The 17,619-nt window shown below is 40.5% G+C and overlaps 1 protein-coding gene across 2 annotated transcripts; it reads right to left on the bottom strand.

The window, feature by feature from the left end:
• Positions 1 to 13,648: 13,648 nt before the first annotated feature.
• Positions 13,649 to 17,142, bottom strand: LOC149851432 (uncharacterized). Of its 2 annotated transcripts, none has more exons than XM_090000697.1 (2): positions 16,974 to 17,142; positions 13,649 to 16,573 (listed from the first exon to the last, which is right to left on the bottom strand). In XM_090000697.1, exon 2 carries the CDS (start codon positions 16,423 to 16,425, stop codon positions 14,155 to 14,157), a length of 2,271 nt encoding a protein of 756 aa, XP_089856823.1. In that variant the 5' UTR covers positions 16,426 to 16,573; positions 16,974 to 17,142; the 3' UTR covers positions 13,649 to 14,154. The 2 variants fall into 2 exon arrangements, with proteins under 2 accessions (XP_089856823.1, XP_089856828.1); XM_090000702.1 differs by lacking the exon at positions 16,974 to 17,142 and adding an exon at positions 16,811 to 16,863.
• Between the last annotated feature and the right edge of the window lie 477 nt (positions 17,143 to 17,619).

The raw sequence follows: 17,619 nt of genomic DNA, 5'->3' as shown, positions 1-17,619 counted from the left end.
CTCGATGAGAGTTGTAAGCGCGATGAGAGTAGTGTATGCTTGTAAAATATCATAATTGCACTCTTACACATCGTTGTGCACCCCACGTATGCATGCAATACGTTATTTGCGTAAATGTATCTCTCATGTGTATTATTAATGATCGTAGAAGTGTTTTTGCTAGAACACCACATGCACATGACCACTTGTGGCTCAAAGAATACCATGTTGGAGTAGATACACATTTTCCAAATCATCATTGTGGACTCCCAAGAGTCATTTTTAGGCTATGTGCCCTCGCTCATAAGTGAGCTCACGTAGAGTTAATTAGCGTCCCCTATGAATCAATAAAATGGTGTTATGGTCAACTTCATCGGTGACGTGCTCCTTTTAGCCGTGTAAGGCTTGAGCACGTGAATGGGCGGGCAAAGACCACGTTCATGTCGCCCTGCGGGGGACACGACGCAAGAATGCCTATACACTCCAAAGGGAGTTATGGTCCACTGACCGAGCCTAAGTAAGATAAGTCACCCGGTTACCCATTCATAAAATGTTTCACCTTAGAGAGGGTGGTTGGTACAAACCTCGAGTGACAGGTCATTACTACAACAGGTTAAGGAGCAAAGGCATCATTTTGGCCTTCAGTCACTCGAAGTTAGGGAGGTCGAGGTTACATGTTGAGGTTCCTCCACTACTGCAGTAGTGTGAATTGCAATCCATATCTGTGCAGGGTCTTCTCTCAGCCAATGGCTGCCTGCACGAGGTTACTTGGTCTGTAGCGACACCGGTTATCATAATAGAATTAAAATAACAGGCGCCGAGTGCTCGTCTCACAGAATGCGAGTTTTCCTTTGCGTATCCGAAGGAGTAAACAAGAAGAACATAAATACTAACCAATCACATACTGACCTTGTTGGTCAGATATTTTACTTCGATATTGTAACATGTGTTTCCTTCTTGGTGTTTTTCCTTGCTATATGTATCATGGATGCTTTACCTTGGCTATTTCTGTAGTTCTAGCACTTGTAATATATCTGACATAGATGCTCACATACTTTAAATACATGTTTTGATCAAGTTAGTTGTTGTTACTACCATCATGTTGCATGTTTTCTTGAAATATATACATTGTGTATGGTTTATCTCACCACCTCGCAAGAGGTCTGACCCCGTTTTATGGGGATGTAGGTGATGACTGATAGACATGTGATGATGATCGGCGTACTGTGGAGGCTTAGGACCCACACTTGGACGGACGCGGTATTGGTTTTGGTTTGGGGGAAAACCCCCAGTTTTTGTGAGACATTTTGTATGGAAAATTGATGTACATGTCTTGTCGGTCTCAAATTTTGTAAACCAATAGCATACTTTATATTAAGTGAGTTGGTTCTTAAGTTTGATTTGCACCTGTAATTCACCCAAAGTTTCAACTAAGTTTTCCCATTCTTTTTACGTTTGCGTAATGTTTTCAAAAAAAAAAGTTTTCTCTAAAAATCTTAGGATTTTCAAGGTTGGGGTTTTGGGGCATTACATAATCTCTTCTTTTATTACAACGAGTTGAGCAACACATAGGAAAGCCATATGAGTAGCCTTATAGATCTTGATAGCTTCTTGACTATCAATGATCTCACCATCTTGTGTTGGAATAGCTTGCAATATCATGGTTTTGTCTATTTTAACAAAAGTCATTTTCATGTTTGTGAAGTTTCATGTGACACTTCCTAATGATTGTAGCCAACACATCCCCAACACAATATATGTTCAGTGCATAGGTAGAACAAACAAATCAAGTGTGAAGTGCGAACCTTGAAGGTTGATCTCAACATCAGTGCAATGCTGACCATATTTGAGATGGCTTTCATCTCTTACCATTATGTCAAAATGTGGGTGTTCATTGGCTTGAATTTGAACCTTGACACTATGTCCTCTAGCACAAAGTTGTGGGTAGACCCCGTCCCGTGTCAATTAGCACTTTCACTTTTTTCGCTTAAAGTACCTGATACTCTCATGAAGTTTAGTGTGGACTTTCCTCCTAAGGCATAACATTGACCCATGGGTTCTTTGAATTCTTCACTATTCTCATGGTCATCTTCTTTCGACTCTTCTTCATTTTCTTGGTCAATTGCAATTAGACATTTAAGGGAATTGCACTTGTGCCTTGGTTTTCAATTGCTCTTGCAATTAAAACACAGTCTCTTTTTTCGTAGCTCATCCATTGAGATGCATTCCATTTTAGGGTTAGATATACCCCAGAATTTAACTTTTTGTTTAGTATTGACCTCGGTATAAACTTCGCATTGTGAGGAGTGTTTGAAAAACCTTTGTGCATGAGCATTCTCTTGTGCTTTTCCACTCACTTGAGCTTATAAATAGCATTCCTCCAAAGTGTGAGGATCTTGTGCTAAGAGTTCATTGTGAATCTCCTCTCTTAAACCTCCTACGAATGCACTTAACAATGCATCTATCATTTCACACATTGCATAGTGAGCGAAGATCTTTAAATTGGGCTTGGTACTCTTGCACCGTTTCCATTTGACGAAGTTGTTTAATCTCTACTCCATAATTAGTGTAGGGAGTTGGGCCAAACCGGTTGAGTAGCTCTCGCTTAAGCATTTCCCAAGTTGGATGACCATGTCCTTGGTCACACCATTAGAACCACCGTAATGCCTCTCCTTCAAAATTCATAAAAGAATTGTCGTGCCTTATAGATCCAATCTAGAGGTTCTTGGCCGAAAAATGTTGGAAATGCGGCATCGAGTGTGTGAACTGCATCTTAAGGTGTGTGCACTCGACTAGTGCCCGCACCTAAGTTCTCGTACGAATCATTCTCATGGAATATTGAATCAAATTCCCTATCAACTCATCGCAAATTTGGACGGCTGGAACTTCCAGCAATGCTAGCAGGCACAACATGTTGTTTGTGTGTGCACCGGCTAAGCATTTGCACCAGGCGAGCACATTGTCTACGCATATGCGCCATGCACATGCCGCTTCTCTTAGGCCCAAAAATGCGTGTGCATTTCATTCATCATTTGAACCATGTACTGTAGTAGCATGGTGAGTCGGGATTCAATGCCGATCATACGTCCATCCACCACAGAGATTTTACCGTCTATGGCATCGACATGTTCAACCGTGTCCCTGAGCTTCTCCTCCCATTTGTTGCTGAAGTTGTTCCAACTGCAGGTCCTTCATCAGTGTGACTTTTGGTGATGTGGTTTTGATACCAATTGTTGCGCGACACAACCTGCCCTGGATCACACACTGTGGCACACTAAAACCGACTTGTGCAATGTACAGGCACATACAGATGATTGTGCACGCAGGCACTGTGACATATGCATGTGCAGACGCAGAAGAGAATGCGCATGCAGGTGCTATGGAGGATGCACATGCATGTGCTAAGGCGTGTAATGCGCACGCAAACATAGGAAGAAGAACGTGTGTGTAGGCACGAGAAAGGGAACGTGCATGCAGGGGCGGAAAAGAGAGTGCACATAGATGCGTAGGCAACATCGCGCGCAGGGACGTGCGCATCTTCTGTGTGGGCTTTAGTGCACGCTCGTGTGTGGCGGTTAGGCAACTTTTGTAAAGCAGCCAAGGCTTGTACACGAGCGCAAGGGCTATTGTTCGTTGAGGTGCATCAGATTGAAGGAGTGCGTCAGCTGCATCTGGCAAAACATAGGATGACAATATTATGCATCTCAAATAAGCCCGATCTGAAAAGGTTTGCTGATGCACTTAACTCAGGCAAGCTATTCGGTGCAGTGAGCGAGATGCTCAGCAATCATAGCAATCATTGAAGGCTTTGGAAGATCGTGCAGTGCGCTCAATCTCTAGATCATAGGCCCGATCGTCCATATCTTGCGGAGTGTAACAATAGCCTGGAGTAGGCTGTGTTTGCCAGAGTCATCGACTGCAGTTAAATGCAATTAAGTAGTTGAGTCTAACGGTCCCGGGCCGAGTTTGGAATGGGGCATGAGCAGTGCGGAGCCCTACTGAGTGGAAAATGCATCGAGCGTAAGAACGCGCGGTATGCGTCAGCTTGATCGGTGACGTGCGATGGTAGCATGGCATGCGATAGGCAATGATATCGTCGTTAGTGCATCGTTGTATGGCGTCACAGACGTGGAGCGTTGTTTGGCTAAGCAGTGCCAGCGGACCAGAGGGTGTTGCCTTTGGAGAGTGCTAAAGAACCTCTCAACTTGCGGAAGTCCCACACGAGGCGATTGGATGCACGGGGGTGCGTGTGGGTTAGGAGTAATTCCCCCAGGAGTCACACTAGGTGATTCCAACCGAGTAAAGATACTCGAGGCTAGGCAAGAGAGAGCCTATGCGCCAGCGAATGAGTTTGGATGGTGCTCTTCGCTATGGCATGAAATCATCAACTGGTCTTCGGACTGGGGGTCGAAAGACTTGGATCCTTCAGTGGCGAGGTTTCAACTGGCTTGCGCATGGAGCTGCGATGTGTACCATGGCATGCCAAGCTAAGGCAGGTTGGTGCCCTTCTCGGAAGTGCTTAGTTGGTATGGGACGACTATGCACAAAGGGGCATTGATAACATGGAACGCATTTGAAGATGCGCTTGAAGAGCTTCCGCTAGGCAGCTGTGCGCGGGGTAGCGCACAGGGCCAATATTCTGATTCGGTACATTGAAAGTATTGGTGGGTGGCTTGTGGCCGTTAGTCTGACCATATTGGCTAGTCTAGCGTGCTACAGGTTGTGAGCTATTCCATGTCCGTGGCAAAAGTGGCTATGAGATAGCGATTAGAAGGCTTGTGACGACAAGGAGGACCGTTGCGCCGCATGGGCTTATTGAGCGAAAATTAGCCCGTGACACTAACAGAGTAATTGCACACATCTGCCAGCAAAGGAAAGACGATCAAGAGGCTAGAGCGCTCTTGGATCAGGCTGAGACTTAGTGTAGATGAAGTCTGGCACGCTAATGTAACTGCAACGCCAATTATGATGCGCGTGGTGCTGCGGTAGTGCATCTGGTGAGCCGATAGCTGATCTATGGATAGATCTAAGCTAATCAGTAGAAAACATGAGATAGAAGAAGAAATTATCTCTTCTTAGAATCTGAAAATCCTAAGAGCCCAATCCTCTAAGAGGCCTATCTCCAGCTAAGTAGCCCAAAAACAAATTCTTTATTTCTCAAAAAAAAAAACCCTTACAAACTTACATGCAACTATTTATAGTTTTCTTACACTAAAGTGGTGTCAATTTTGGGCAGCCCATGCATCAAAACCTGTTGTGGACATTCTTAACTAACACACTTGAAGTTGTGCCGGTCTTGTTACCACTCATGTGTTGGTGCTCATGCGGTGCGCACGGGTGGGCTGTGCGGGTGTCATGGTGCTGCTGCTTGGTGCGTGGGGCGCATGCAGCGGTGCGCTGTCTGTCGGGTGCGTGCCCCATCTTGAAATCGCATCAAAAGGGACCTTAGGTTTTATGCTAATGAGCTCAGTGAGTGAGGCAGTTTTTCGCAGTTGACAGGATGTCACTAGTTTGAAACCTCACAGCGGTGCATCTTTTGCCACTAGTCTATAGCTGGGTGTATTCTTTGGTGGCAATAGGGACCTAGGGTTTTATGCTAATGAGATCAATGAGTGAAGTAGTATTTTACCAGTTATTCATAAAAAATACTTGGACGGGTTCAAGTCATTTTGTAGCATTGCCCTCAGAAACCAGAGCCTTTGATCACCAAGATCATTCAAAATCAGGGGATTAACAAAAAAAAGGTGAAGAGACTTTGGGAGGAGAAAATCTTCATGGGTTAACAGGCGGCAGTGAAAGATTTCAGGGCTTGTTTTCCAAACTCATCCAAGGGGAATAGTGATTGGCCGTTGCTAAGTCAGATGAACCTTATGAATGAAATCAGACTTGTTAAGGCGGATCCGGACTCATAGCTAGATGAGTCTAGAATTTTGAAACACCACATCCATCAGAGGACAGGTTGGACCATCAGGTTTGATCTACACAGGTTGAATACATTTTTCCATGTAAGCTTAAGTGAGAGTGTATCAGGTTAAAGACAACTCTATCAGTAATTCATCAGATCTCTCTCTAGTATCATTCAACCACGGCTAGCAACCTCCAAAATCACTGACTCTTATTTTTTTATCTTAGATGGATCCCACAATTTTTTTCAGTGCCATTGATGCTCTAGATGGAGGACGTACAAAGCATACTGCTGAAAATAATCCCCAAACATTATGTTTGGGAAGCCGTTCATCCTGTGGATGAATGGTATCAGAGGCAGCTCTGACAGATTACTGTTAAAGATGCCCTTGACTTGATAAGCTCCCAACTTAAGTCAGATGGATAGTAGAAACAAACATGGAAATGAATCATCAAAATCATTTGCACTCTCATAAAACCAAAAATCTCATCTCCTCAATTAATTATCAATATGCACAAAAGGCCCATAATGGCTCTGTCATTTTTTTTTTGTTTGAAAGGCAAGCTGGGGTTAGGCAGAACCCTACCCGTTATACAACTATACCATTGGTTTTTGAACCTGCAACGCCCCAACACAAGGTGATGAGCACTAGTTGCTCCTACCGGACCAGAGAAGGCCCCGTTGATGATAACTCTATCATTTTGGTAAAGGTGACTCATGAACGTCACCAAGCTGAAGAGATATCACAAGTTCAAATGCCATGGGTGTGCATCCCTTGACTCCAGGGAACCTTGGTGTACTCTCTGGTGGGCAAGGGAACCTGGGGCTTTTACACCAATGAGCTCATTAGTGAGCTTTAAGATTTTTCAAGAGAACTAAGGGCCTATTTGGAATCTAAGAACTGATAGGAGTTCATGCAATTTGTCAAAAAGTTGGTCAAACTATCACCTGGTGGCTGTTTGGAAACTGATAGTTGGGATGGAAAATGACATTTTATTTATACTAAAGCAACTTCCTGAAATGACTCTTCTCAACCCAGCTACTAGTTTCCAAACAAAGCCTAAGTATCAATACAAAAACTGAGGAAAAAAGAAAGGAAAAGAAGTCCGATTGCACCTTAAATCCATGAGATGAAACCAAGTAGTACCATTACCCGTATAGTATCGCAAATTTTTAACAAAAAAATGTTCAAAAAATCTAAAACAAATCAGCAAAAAAAAAAATCACATAATACAACTATAAAATCACATATGAAGCATTTCTGTCTCTACTACCCCTATAAGACATTATCAAACAACAACTAACATAGAATTACAAATAACATTGCATGCATATCTCACAAGAATAATGCAAAATATTAAATATCTTACAATTAAACACGTTACAAAACTCATACTTTCATATTACATAAAAAAATATTATAATAATTATTGCACTCGATTTTCAATCGGTTTTCACTTATTACTTGAGTATGCCATTGTCAAAACAAATCATCTTAAGACATTTTTGTTGGAGTGTAGAGCCTGATTTCTACTTTAATAATATAAATCTTTATTTTTTGTAGATCACGAGACAAATTTTTTTTTAAAGAGTAGCTTTGTAATTTTACTCGTAATAAAGATTTTTTTACCTTAATCCATATGAAAAACTCAACTCAAGGCCTTTTAAACCCAAAACATAAAAAGCAAGTTTAAAGTCTATTTTAAGTGTATCATACCGATATCGTATGATACGGCACGATACAGGTATATATCATACGATATATACTCATATTGGGATACACATCGTATGGTGAACCCCAAAAGTAATGATATGTACCATACGATATGGCATGACACAAACAATAAGCTGTTCACTGTTAAGTTCAATTCCCACCTATCACAATTAAAAAAATCAACTCAGCCCTTATAAAGCCGTGTTTAGGCTCACAACATTCAACACAATCCATTAGATCCAACCGAAAACAGCAGAACACCAAGAACCATCATATATTCAAAACAAAATCTTAAACACCTAAATGATCAACTAAATTGGTATTTTTCCTGCAATGCCCAAGAAACAGCAAATCAGTGGATCAACCGATAACATACCACCGTTATTAAGTTGGATGGCTTGTGTGACGCAGAGACGTAAACTAAGCATCAGACTCATGTTTGTGTCTGTTAGCCATGGAGTACAAAACGATCTCACCACCAGGCAGAAAATATAACAATCTTAACATCACAAACTTTAGCAGCAATATGCTCAAGCTGCTTCCAGCACACAAATTGACAACATCAGTCATCTGAATGCACTCCGATGTCATGAATTCATAATCGTGTAACCCACAGCCAGTCTCAAACAGAACATAAGCTCAATACCATTTTTATTTTAGCACGTAAGAATCCTTCTGATGCCCTATTAGTTTGCAATACACTCGACTTGAATGTTCTGTATTCACTAATAATGGTTCGGGTTCACAATAACAGGTGAGGTTCCCTTCAATTTGGCAAGGATTACACTAGTGATACACTAATAAGGTTACCATTTATTTATCAGTCAGCACACTGTATCAACTGAAGAATATCTACATATTTACCTTCTACTTATCAGTCAGCACACCATCAGCTGAGTAACATTTACATTTCACAAGACAATAAAAGCACACTCGAAGAAGCATGATAATACATACGAATCTACCTCCTGTGCATTGATGTCCAAAGTCACAAACCTCTATCACTGTGCTCATACAAAGGCAACACTGCAATCACAATTAGGCCCTTGAGAATTTCAGACAAACTTTCAATATTTGGTTCCTGTGGCAGAATACCAGAGTTTCAAATATGTGCATCCGTTGAAGGATGCTTAGTAAGAAATCTGCTAGCACCTGGAAAGCGAAAATCCCTGGCTGGTAAATCTTGTCCTTTCTACTTTGTTCCTTATTAATGAAACCGAGTAAATCCATAGAGGAATCTAGTCTTGACAACGAAACCCAAAAATGGTGCTGATACACTAACCAAATTAAGTTACTTGGAGCACCATACTAGACTGGTATAGTTTACTAGAGAACTTAACAGTCGCTGACTTCAATTGGGGGTTAAACATCATGTTTTGGCCATAAGCCTCAATGCGGAACCATTTCATACCAGGAACAGATTTAATTCTCAAGGAATTAGAAATCCGGTGCATCTGTGTGAATATTTTTAGCAGAAACACAATTATATAAGCAGCAGCACACACGCACACACAGAGTGTCCCGTACAGAGTATGCGCATGATCAACTTCACCAGAAAAAGAATCTGCATATAATAATAATAGTAACCATAATAATCTAAGCAAGCTAAAAGAATTGATTCGTATGAAGATTACTAGGCCAAGAAGCAAGATCCAGAAGGGTCGTTTGTCAAGTCAAAATCTCAGAAGTATCATTACAACCTCACCCTGGTTTCCATTAACAGCTCCATGCAAACCACTACAGTTTAGTATTTAGAGGAATTGTGAAAGTGACAAATGGGAAAGGAAATAATTAAATAAATGAACAAACATGGGCAACCTACAATAACCACTAAGAGATCAAATAAAGCAAAAAAATATTATAAAAAGAACATAAGACCTCTTCATTATAATCACGAACCCATGAAAAAAATCCGTATCTGAAAAGGGAACATAAAATTCATGAAACAATAGAAAACTGATAATGCTGCTCCAAATACTCAATAATACAACATTAACAAAAAATATACAGAAATGAAATATCCCTAAGTTGTTCATGATGATTAGTTCATATCAGTATACGATATAAGAGGAAAATGCATCAGCTATGAACTAAATGAATATCACTTGGATATGGATAAAGGCATGAAGTAAAACAAGAAAATTTATGTAATGGAACACATGCTTGCGAGCACACTCGTGTGTTCCAGTGTTTTCTTTTCATAAATTCTATTGTTTTAATCCATGCCTTTATCCACAAGTGTGTGCGTAGACATGCACATCACACGCACGCACATCACACACACATGCATGCACACTCAAACACAGCCCAAACATGTAAATATTTAATATGCAAGGATTTGATATAGATATATGAAACAGATGAGATCCTGCCCCATAGGTGCGAGTGCAGGTGCGGGTACACGTGGGTGTGGCCTGGGTTCAAGAGATCCGAACCCCTGGGTTCAGCAGAGCCAAACCCAGCAGGGCTGGGTTCGACACTTGCGGCAACGAGGGGAGGCGGAGGAAGGAGAAGGAAGAAGAAGAAAGACGGGAGGAGGAGAAAGAAGAAAAGAGAGAGAGGGAGGCGGAGAAGGAATAAGAAGAAAGGCAGAAGGAGGAGAAGGAAGAAGAAGAAGAAAGAGGAGGAGGAGGCCGACGATGAAGAAGAGGAGAGAGAGAGAGAGGGGTACCTTACAGTGGCCGTCGCTGCCGTCGGAAGAGGAAGAGAGGAGGGGTCGGGGAGGGCCACCACTGTCAGAAGAAGAGGAGGGAGAAGGGAGATGGAGTCGTGCCCTAAACCCCCCTCCCCCCTTCTTAAATTTTTTTGGTCTAAAATGGACTCGATCAGAGTTGACAGAGTCCAAATAGGACACATATAACTTTGGGTACCGTGCCCAGGGTTATGTTGACTACACCGGGTGCCGCACCCGCATCACGTCAACACGGGTGCGGCACCCAATTAGCCGAGCCCCTGTGACATAGATGAGATCTAATTAGATTTTCACACCATAAAGTGGAAAATAATACATTAACCTTAATGTACCTTTTTATGCTTGTATATGCATACTAGTATGGGTGAAAGCTAAAGAGACAATGTGTACAAGTTTAGATACATGTGTGTAGAAATATGGTCCCATGAATTACAGCCAGTATTTTTACTATTGCCTTATAGACTACAAAGTTTCAAACACATCAAAGCTAAAATATGAGTCATGCCACTATCACTAATAGTGTATTTTCTCCTTGGAATTCTTCATCAGTCTCACCCTTTTTCTACTTACATCAACATGTATATATTATCACCCATTTTGTATTGATACCATTTTAAGATCTCCTCGTAACAAAGCATGTCATTGAGTGTTGTAAGCAAGTCCCAAGCCTAGATAAAGGAGGGGTGGATCATGTGTTTGGTGAAGCAGCTGGTCTTTTCATAAAAGAATTTTCTAAGACTCATAAATGAAGTATAAAAAAAACATGCATGGATATAATATATGACATAAGTAACAAACATCCACACCTGATGAGAAATCAGATGGTTTGCATAAGGGGAGGAATAATTCAAAAAGAATTGTGCACAGTTTCTAATTAAGATGAGTGAAGATGGATAACAATTAACATTTTTTGAAAAGAGCATCTGATGGAGAGTTTAACAAAGGGCTCCTCCCATTATTAAGATGAATAAAAATGGATAAAAATCCTCTCATTATCTTTTTTAAATCTAATTTATGACCATCCTATTTTGATATGTTGGACTGACAAGTGAAGATGAATAGTATCTAACTGTTATACTTTTTCATATGTGGATAGTATCAGAGAGAGTTCAGCTAGGGTCTTCTGGCCTATTTAAGGTGAATAAAACATAATTATCGTTTTTTTAAAAAGAACATCTATTGGAGAGTCTAGCAAAAGGCTCCTTCACCTTATTAAGATGAATCAAAATGGATAAAAATCTCTCATTACATTTTTTTAAAACTCATTTATGACCGCCCTATTCTGATAAGTTGGACTGACAAACGAAAATGAATGGTACCTAACTGTTACACTTTTTTCATATGCGAATAGTGTCGGAGGGAGTTCAGAGAGGGCCTTCTTACCTATTTAAGGTGAATAAAACATTATAACAAATAACTCTGTATTTATTAAACTTAATTATAGACTTCTTATTTTGGTATGATTGATGAAATGCCCTTGACAATTAAAAAGGAACAAGTTTTTCCCAAAGTGGCACATTGTCAATATACAAAATTCATCAGAAAAATGTTAGAGAGAGAGAGCATCCCTGGCTAACTACATGTCAGCAGCTGGTGAGGTGGGGAAAGGAGGGGCAAGTTCTTCAGAATGACTGGGTAGCATGAAGGCACATAGGCAGTGAATCAGGTGGATAGTGAGAGATGCCAATTAGTAGAATGCTCTTGAAACCAGCACACTTGAGTGAGACAGAAGAGAGATAAAATTTCTTCCATGCGGAAAGAAGATTGGTGTGGCTTACAATCGAGGCAGTGTATGTGACAATTTTTATAATGCACTTTAGGGCAAAGATTAGGAGATCCAAGTTGTGGCGGCCTCGGATCTAGTTTTGAGTGGATTTTGTCATCATTGGGAGAACAAAAAGACTGTCAAACATCCCAATCCCTTATTTCCAGCAAGTCATGATCTACAGTATCAACAGTATACATTTCTTACACGAACAATAGAAATAACAAAGAGGATTTGGCCAATGGCTTATCAGGTAACTGTAACCTGGAATGTCGGTCGGGTTCACGAAAAAGGTGAGTTGTCACATTTTTACATTGAGCTTTTCTGTTTTCTGTTTAGAGCTAAAAAAGTAATGTTTCTTCATAGGCTCTTCACTAAAGCTGTGCAATATAGATCTACAATTATTTCTTGGTTAAACTTTCTTGCGATGAGGTTTTCCATTTCCTTTTTTACTTTTAAGATACTAACGAATTTATTTTTCTGGTTTTCAATGATTCCCTTTTTATATTGTTTATTATTTTCATATTTATTGTGTATCAGCTTCATATTCAAGGTTCAGTGATTTCTGTATTTTTTTACATTTGTATAAGGATCAAATACGTGCTACTATTATATATTGTGGTCAGTAATAAGTGAATGATTTATTATGGTTATAGCATTATTATTTCATGAGCATATGATGCAAGGCATGCTATATTCAGTCACAAATATCAGTCTTGGCTATATCTCGGCAAGGCAATTTCTCGCAATAATATAGGTTTAAATCTTGGGAAAATTTGGTGCTTAAAAAAATTTTAAAATATAAAAATAGTAGAAATAAGTAAGAAAATTGATGTGTTTAGCTAATAAAATATACATATAATAAAAGAAATAAGTAACAAATATAAAAGCAAGAAGAAAAACACAGTTAAGATATAGAAAAGAAGTAAAAAAGGAAAAGGTAACTCATAATATCATGATATTATTGTCATAATATCGTGACATACATTTCTGATATTTTCAAGATATCATGATATTTCGCCTTTAATATCATTTTATGAATTTGCAGCTAAATTATCGCTATATTTTCAAAATATCACCTATATCTGTCACTGTGGCTATATTATAGCAATTGCAGTAAGCGAATAATCGCATACTATGGTGTACTTATTTGAAATTGGTGTTTGGGTAGTTTGACAATTTGTAAAAGATTAGAGGGTCTGCTCACCATAAAAGGATGAGCCCTCGAGTTCATCCTCATGATTTGTCTGTCCAAGAGAGAGAGAGAGAGAGAATGGGGTACAATATTTAATACAACATAAGTCATTTTACATCCAATCTTATGATGTTAATATTAACAAATATGTCTTATGATCAAGAAAAACTATATGAGCATCCAAATGCCATGCATACGATGCCCAGATGAAAAAGGTAAAACAAAATAAACAAAGCAGAGCAATATTGTGACATCAACAATCACAAAAAGAAAGCACCTACTGCAACAACATAATGCACTTACAGGATAGAAAATTGAAATCCAATAAGATTGACAAAAGAAAATTTTATGTCAGCAACAAATAATCGCCTCATTACCATCAGTGGGAAAAGGGAACTGCACAGGCAACATAATAAACTCATTTGATAACAAAAGAAAGCCCACAAGCATATCATACCCGATGATTGTCCCTTAGAAAACATAATCTTCTCTTAGAACCATACATGCAGGCAATTAGTGCACTAACCTCAGGATTAAGTACAATTCAGAACATTCTAACTGCCATAGAATAACACAGATTAAATACCAAATTCCAACCAATGTTGCTCAAAATCACATTAACCATTTTGAAATGTCCATCTTACAGACAAAATTGAGGTTAGATCATTAGAAAAGGACATGTGACAACATTCCCAAACCATTGACCAGTTATTGATGGTCAGATGCCCACATCATGCCCTAATCACTGGCAGAAAAGAAACTCCGCAGTGGTTCTCTGATTATGTGAAAATCAGGAAACGACCAAACTGGCACTTTGGCATCATGAGAGCAATCAATCCGTCCATGACTCATTCAGTCCTCCAATGCTAATCATGGCTGGGTGTTCCAGTGTTAGATCAATCTGTCACTGTTCAGCAGCCTCCCCTATCTCATCGTTCTTAGTTTCTGTTATTACCTGCAGAAGTTCCAGAGGTGTTGCAGCTGGATCCAGCTCAAGGCAACCCTTTGGTGCATTTTCTGCTTCTTCACCAGTCAGCATGTGAAAAGGAACCTGATGTGAAAACCGGAACAACTCTTCTCTCGGAATTATTCGAACTTCCTCTGAATCTGTGCTCCTCTGAAATACTGTTTTGAAACCAGAAACCTTAACCAGAGGTGCAAAAGACACGCCATGGTCTTCAACAAAATTATCAAGCACCTCTACCATGTCATACTTATGTATCACATCATCAGGGGTTGATTCATTCCAGTCCCTTGACCAATTTTTGTAGAGGGCCCAGACATCACCTTTGCTAGGAAGGATTCTGATGACCCCTCGTAAACCTTTCTCCCATGTGACCTTGTGAGAGAAAACATTAACATTATCATACACCTCATACCTGCCTACCCTAAGCTCTCCGCTGGTCTTGGTGAAACCACTACCAACCCAATTGATAGGGCCAAGATCACTGTTGCTTTTGGAGTTAAGCCAACTAATGCGCATCTTGAAAGGATTTACAGAAAGCACTTTCTGAACAAGTGCATAAAAACGAGGCATCCCATCATCATCATCATATGCTGCCCATACTTGATTAGCTTCAAAGGATTTCTCGCATCGATCCTTGTCAAAATCATGAAAATCAGGATCAATAACATGGATCGATGATGACCTGTCTGTTTCTTCAACTGAACCATCTGCAGCAACATCTCCCTTGTTCGAAGATTTCTGTTTCTTCTCCTTTTTCAAAGGCCCGTTAGGCTTGCTCTGATCATGTGCATCACTGTTGCCATTTGACAATTCTTTTTCCTTTAAATTTGGCAGGTTTTTTTCCTTTTCTTTGGCTTTCTCTGCAACATCCAACTTCCAATCCTTTAACTTCTTGTGGATTTCATTTCTAACCTTTGACATGAGTATGGTGCGAGTATCCTGCATCATTAATTCCCTCATAGACATACACTGTTTGTTAGGAAACCGAGAGCCCTTCATCGCATCTGCTGGCATGCCCCTAGAGTCCCTGTTAACATCAGAATGCATATGGAAACTGTCTAGCCGACATCCTGATGCATTCCCATTACCCATGCCAATATTCTCATCACCATCCCCAAGGTCATCACCATCCATGCTTCTTCTTTTCTTTGCAGGCCTCTGAATGAAACTTTCACTTCCGCCAGAGTATACCTTGGAATTCCACGGATATGACCCACTTGAGGTCTTCTTAAAGTCATAGCTGTTACTCCACGCTTCCTCCCGCCTAGCAGCCGTTTGTGCCTCATCTCGGCCTCTTCTAATTTTGTCATAAGTTTGCTGGACCATATTGACAGCAGAAGTTGATGCATTCACACTTGTGACACCGGATGTTCTAGAGAATGCCCCACACTGAAAGTTCGCACTGTGATTAACATGCACATTCTTTCCATGTGCATTTTGATTCGGATGACTATGCTGTTGGGGCATTGACCAGGGGAAAGTACCAGAAGCACTCGGTACGGTGCCTGTCTCAATGGCCAAGAACGGTTCATGGCAATTGGGACACAACAGATTGTGATTAACATACACGCGGAGATACTCATACTGCATCCTGCACCGATTGCAACTCGTCCAAAATGTGCTCGGTTTCGACTGGCGAGGGGCTGGAGGGGGAGCTGGAGGAGCACGCGGAGCTGCCTTCTGTGTTCTAGCATTAGTACCTGCATTACCACTTGCGAAATTGTAATAACCATTTGCACCATGAGCAGAGGCACCAGCTCGCGGAGGAGCAGCAGGCCTGCTCGGTTGCGGAACCTTCAGCGGGCACCCCTTAAGGTTCCTCCCATGGTCGTAAACCGACCTCCGAAACTTGTCCGACAACACGCTCCACGCCTCCGAGACGAGCTTAAACGCTCCCTCTGCACCTACACACTTGTTCTTATCAGGGTGGAGCATAAGCGCCAGCTTCCTATACTGTTTCTTCACCGTCTCGTCGTCTGCCATCGCATTCACGCACAGGATCTCGTACCAGTCCGTCTCCCCATTGATCTTCTTCTCCGACGCCGCGTACACATCGAAGGTGGTAAGCATCTGGCCAACACCCTCCAACGCGGGGTACAATTGCGACGCCTTCAGCGCGAATTTCTTCGCGCCCTCTATATCTTTAGCCTTAAACTTCTTCTCGGCGATCTCCTTCGCCCTAAATGCTTCGTCTTTGTTACACTCCATCACTCTCCCCACTTCTACCAACCCTCAATTCTCACTATACCCACCTAAGAATTCCGAAGCTAAAACCGGGAAACGAACTCAGAGCGGCACCACCATCGGAAACCCTAGAAAACCCCATGCACGCGGATCATCCGCCCCTTTCTAGTGCCTACCATCAGAAAAAAAAGAATCGAACCAAAAAAACATCATATTCAAAACCCTTCAACTTCATAGAACAAAATTACCCAAAAAAAATGAAAAGAAGAAACGTTAATTTTTTTTCAACCTCCCGATCAAAACACTAACTTCCTGTTCTTCACCAACCAACTAAAGGAAAATCCAAAACATTCACAGAAAACAAAGAAAACCCAAGAAATCGGGAATCAGAAATGAGAAGAAACCCAACCTAGACATTATCCAACGGCCAGAAACCGCCCCAGAGAATTCACAGATCGGGGTATGGGAATCTGGAACTATTTGATCTAGGGCACAAGAGGACAGTACGGAAGAGAAACTAGGCAAAATAAAAGATTCAGATGAAAACAGAGAGCGGGAAAATTAGGGTTTACCTGATCACAGGAATAGTTGGATGATGAAGAGGGAAAAAATTTAGGTCAATCCCTCCAACTTCTTTTTTCCATCTCCATCATGAATTTTTTTTTTCTTTTTTTTTCTCCCTGATGTTTGTACAGGCCCCAAATCAAAAGCACCCTCAAAATAAAAGACCCCTTTATTTTTCTCTTATTCAGTGAATCATAATCCTGTAAATTAAGCGATTTTGTTTATTTTGTTGGAATCGATATTTTAACTATTTTTTGTATGCCAAAAGCTTAACTAGGGTTAGTTTTTAACTCTAGGTGTGGTTATGACATTAAAGCTAAAAATAGATATTCTATGTTTTTTTTAGAGGGGGGAATTTTGAAGTGGCTTGATAATGGAAAATTTTGTTTTGCATATTTATATATATATATATATATATATATATATATATATATATATTATAAAATTGACGATTGGAGTGGAAAGTAAAGTATGCATATGTTATTTTATATATTTTTATATGTTTAACAGATCGGAGAAAATAATATTCATGTGGGACCCATCTGAAGGTGTTGTCAAAAGGGTAGGTCTTTTAACCCCAAGTCTTATAACGTTAGGGTTTTTGTCCCATGACTAACCATGGTTAGGGAGAGTTACATGGACCACCCCAAAAAA

This window comes from Nuphar pumila, chromosome 1 (genome assembly GCF_984573655.1).
Source record: "Nuphar pumila chromosome 1, dmNupPumi1.hap1.1, whole genome shotgun sequence".
In the NCBI taxonomy this organism is placed as follows: domain Eukaryota; kingdom Viridiplantae; phylum Streptophyta; class Magnoliopsida; order Nymphaeales; family Nymphaeaceae; genus Nuphar; species Nuphar pumila.
The sequence above is the reverse complement of the archived record's forward strand: the minus strand, read 5'-3'. Positions and strand labels throughout refer to the sequence as shown.

Bases quoted from the DNA above. Each gene is read 5' to 3' on its own strand.
- LOC149851432 (XM_090000697.1), bottom strand. From the start codon at position 16,425: ATGGAGTGTAACAAAGACGAAGCATTTAGGGCGAAGGAGATCGCCGAG.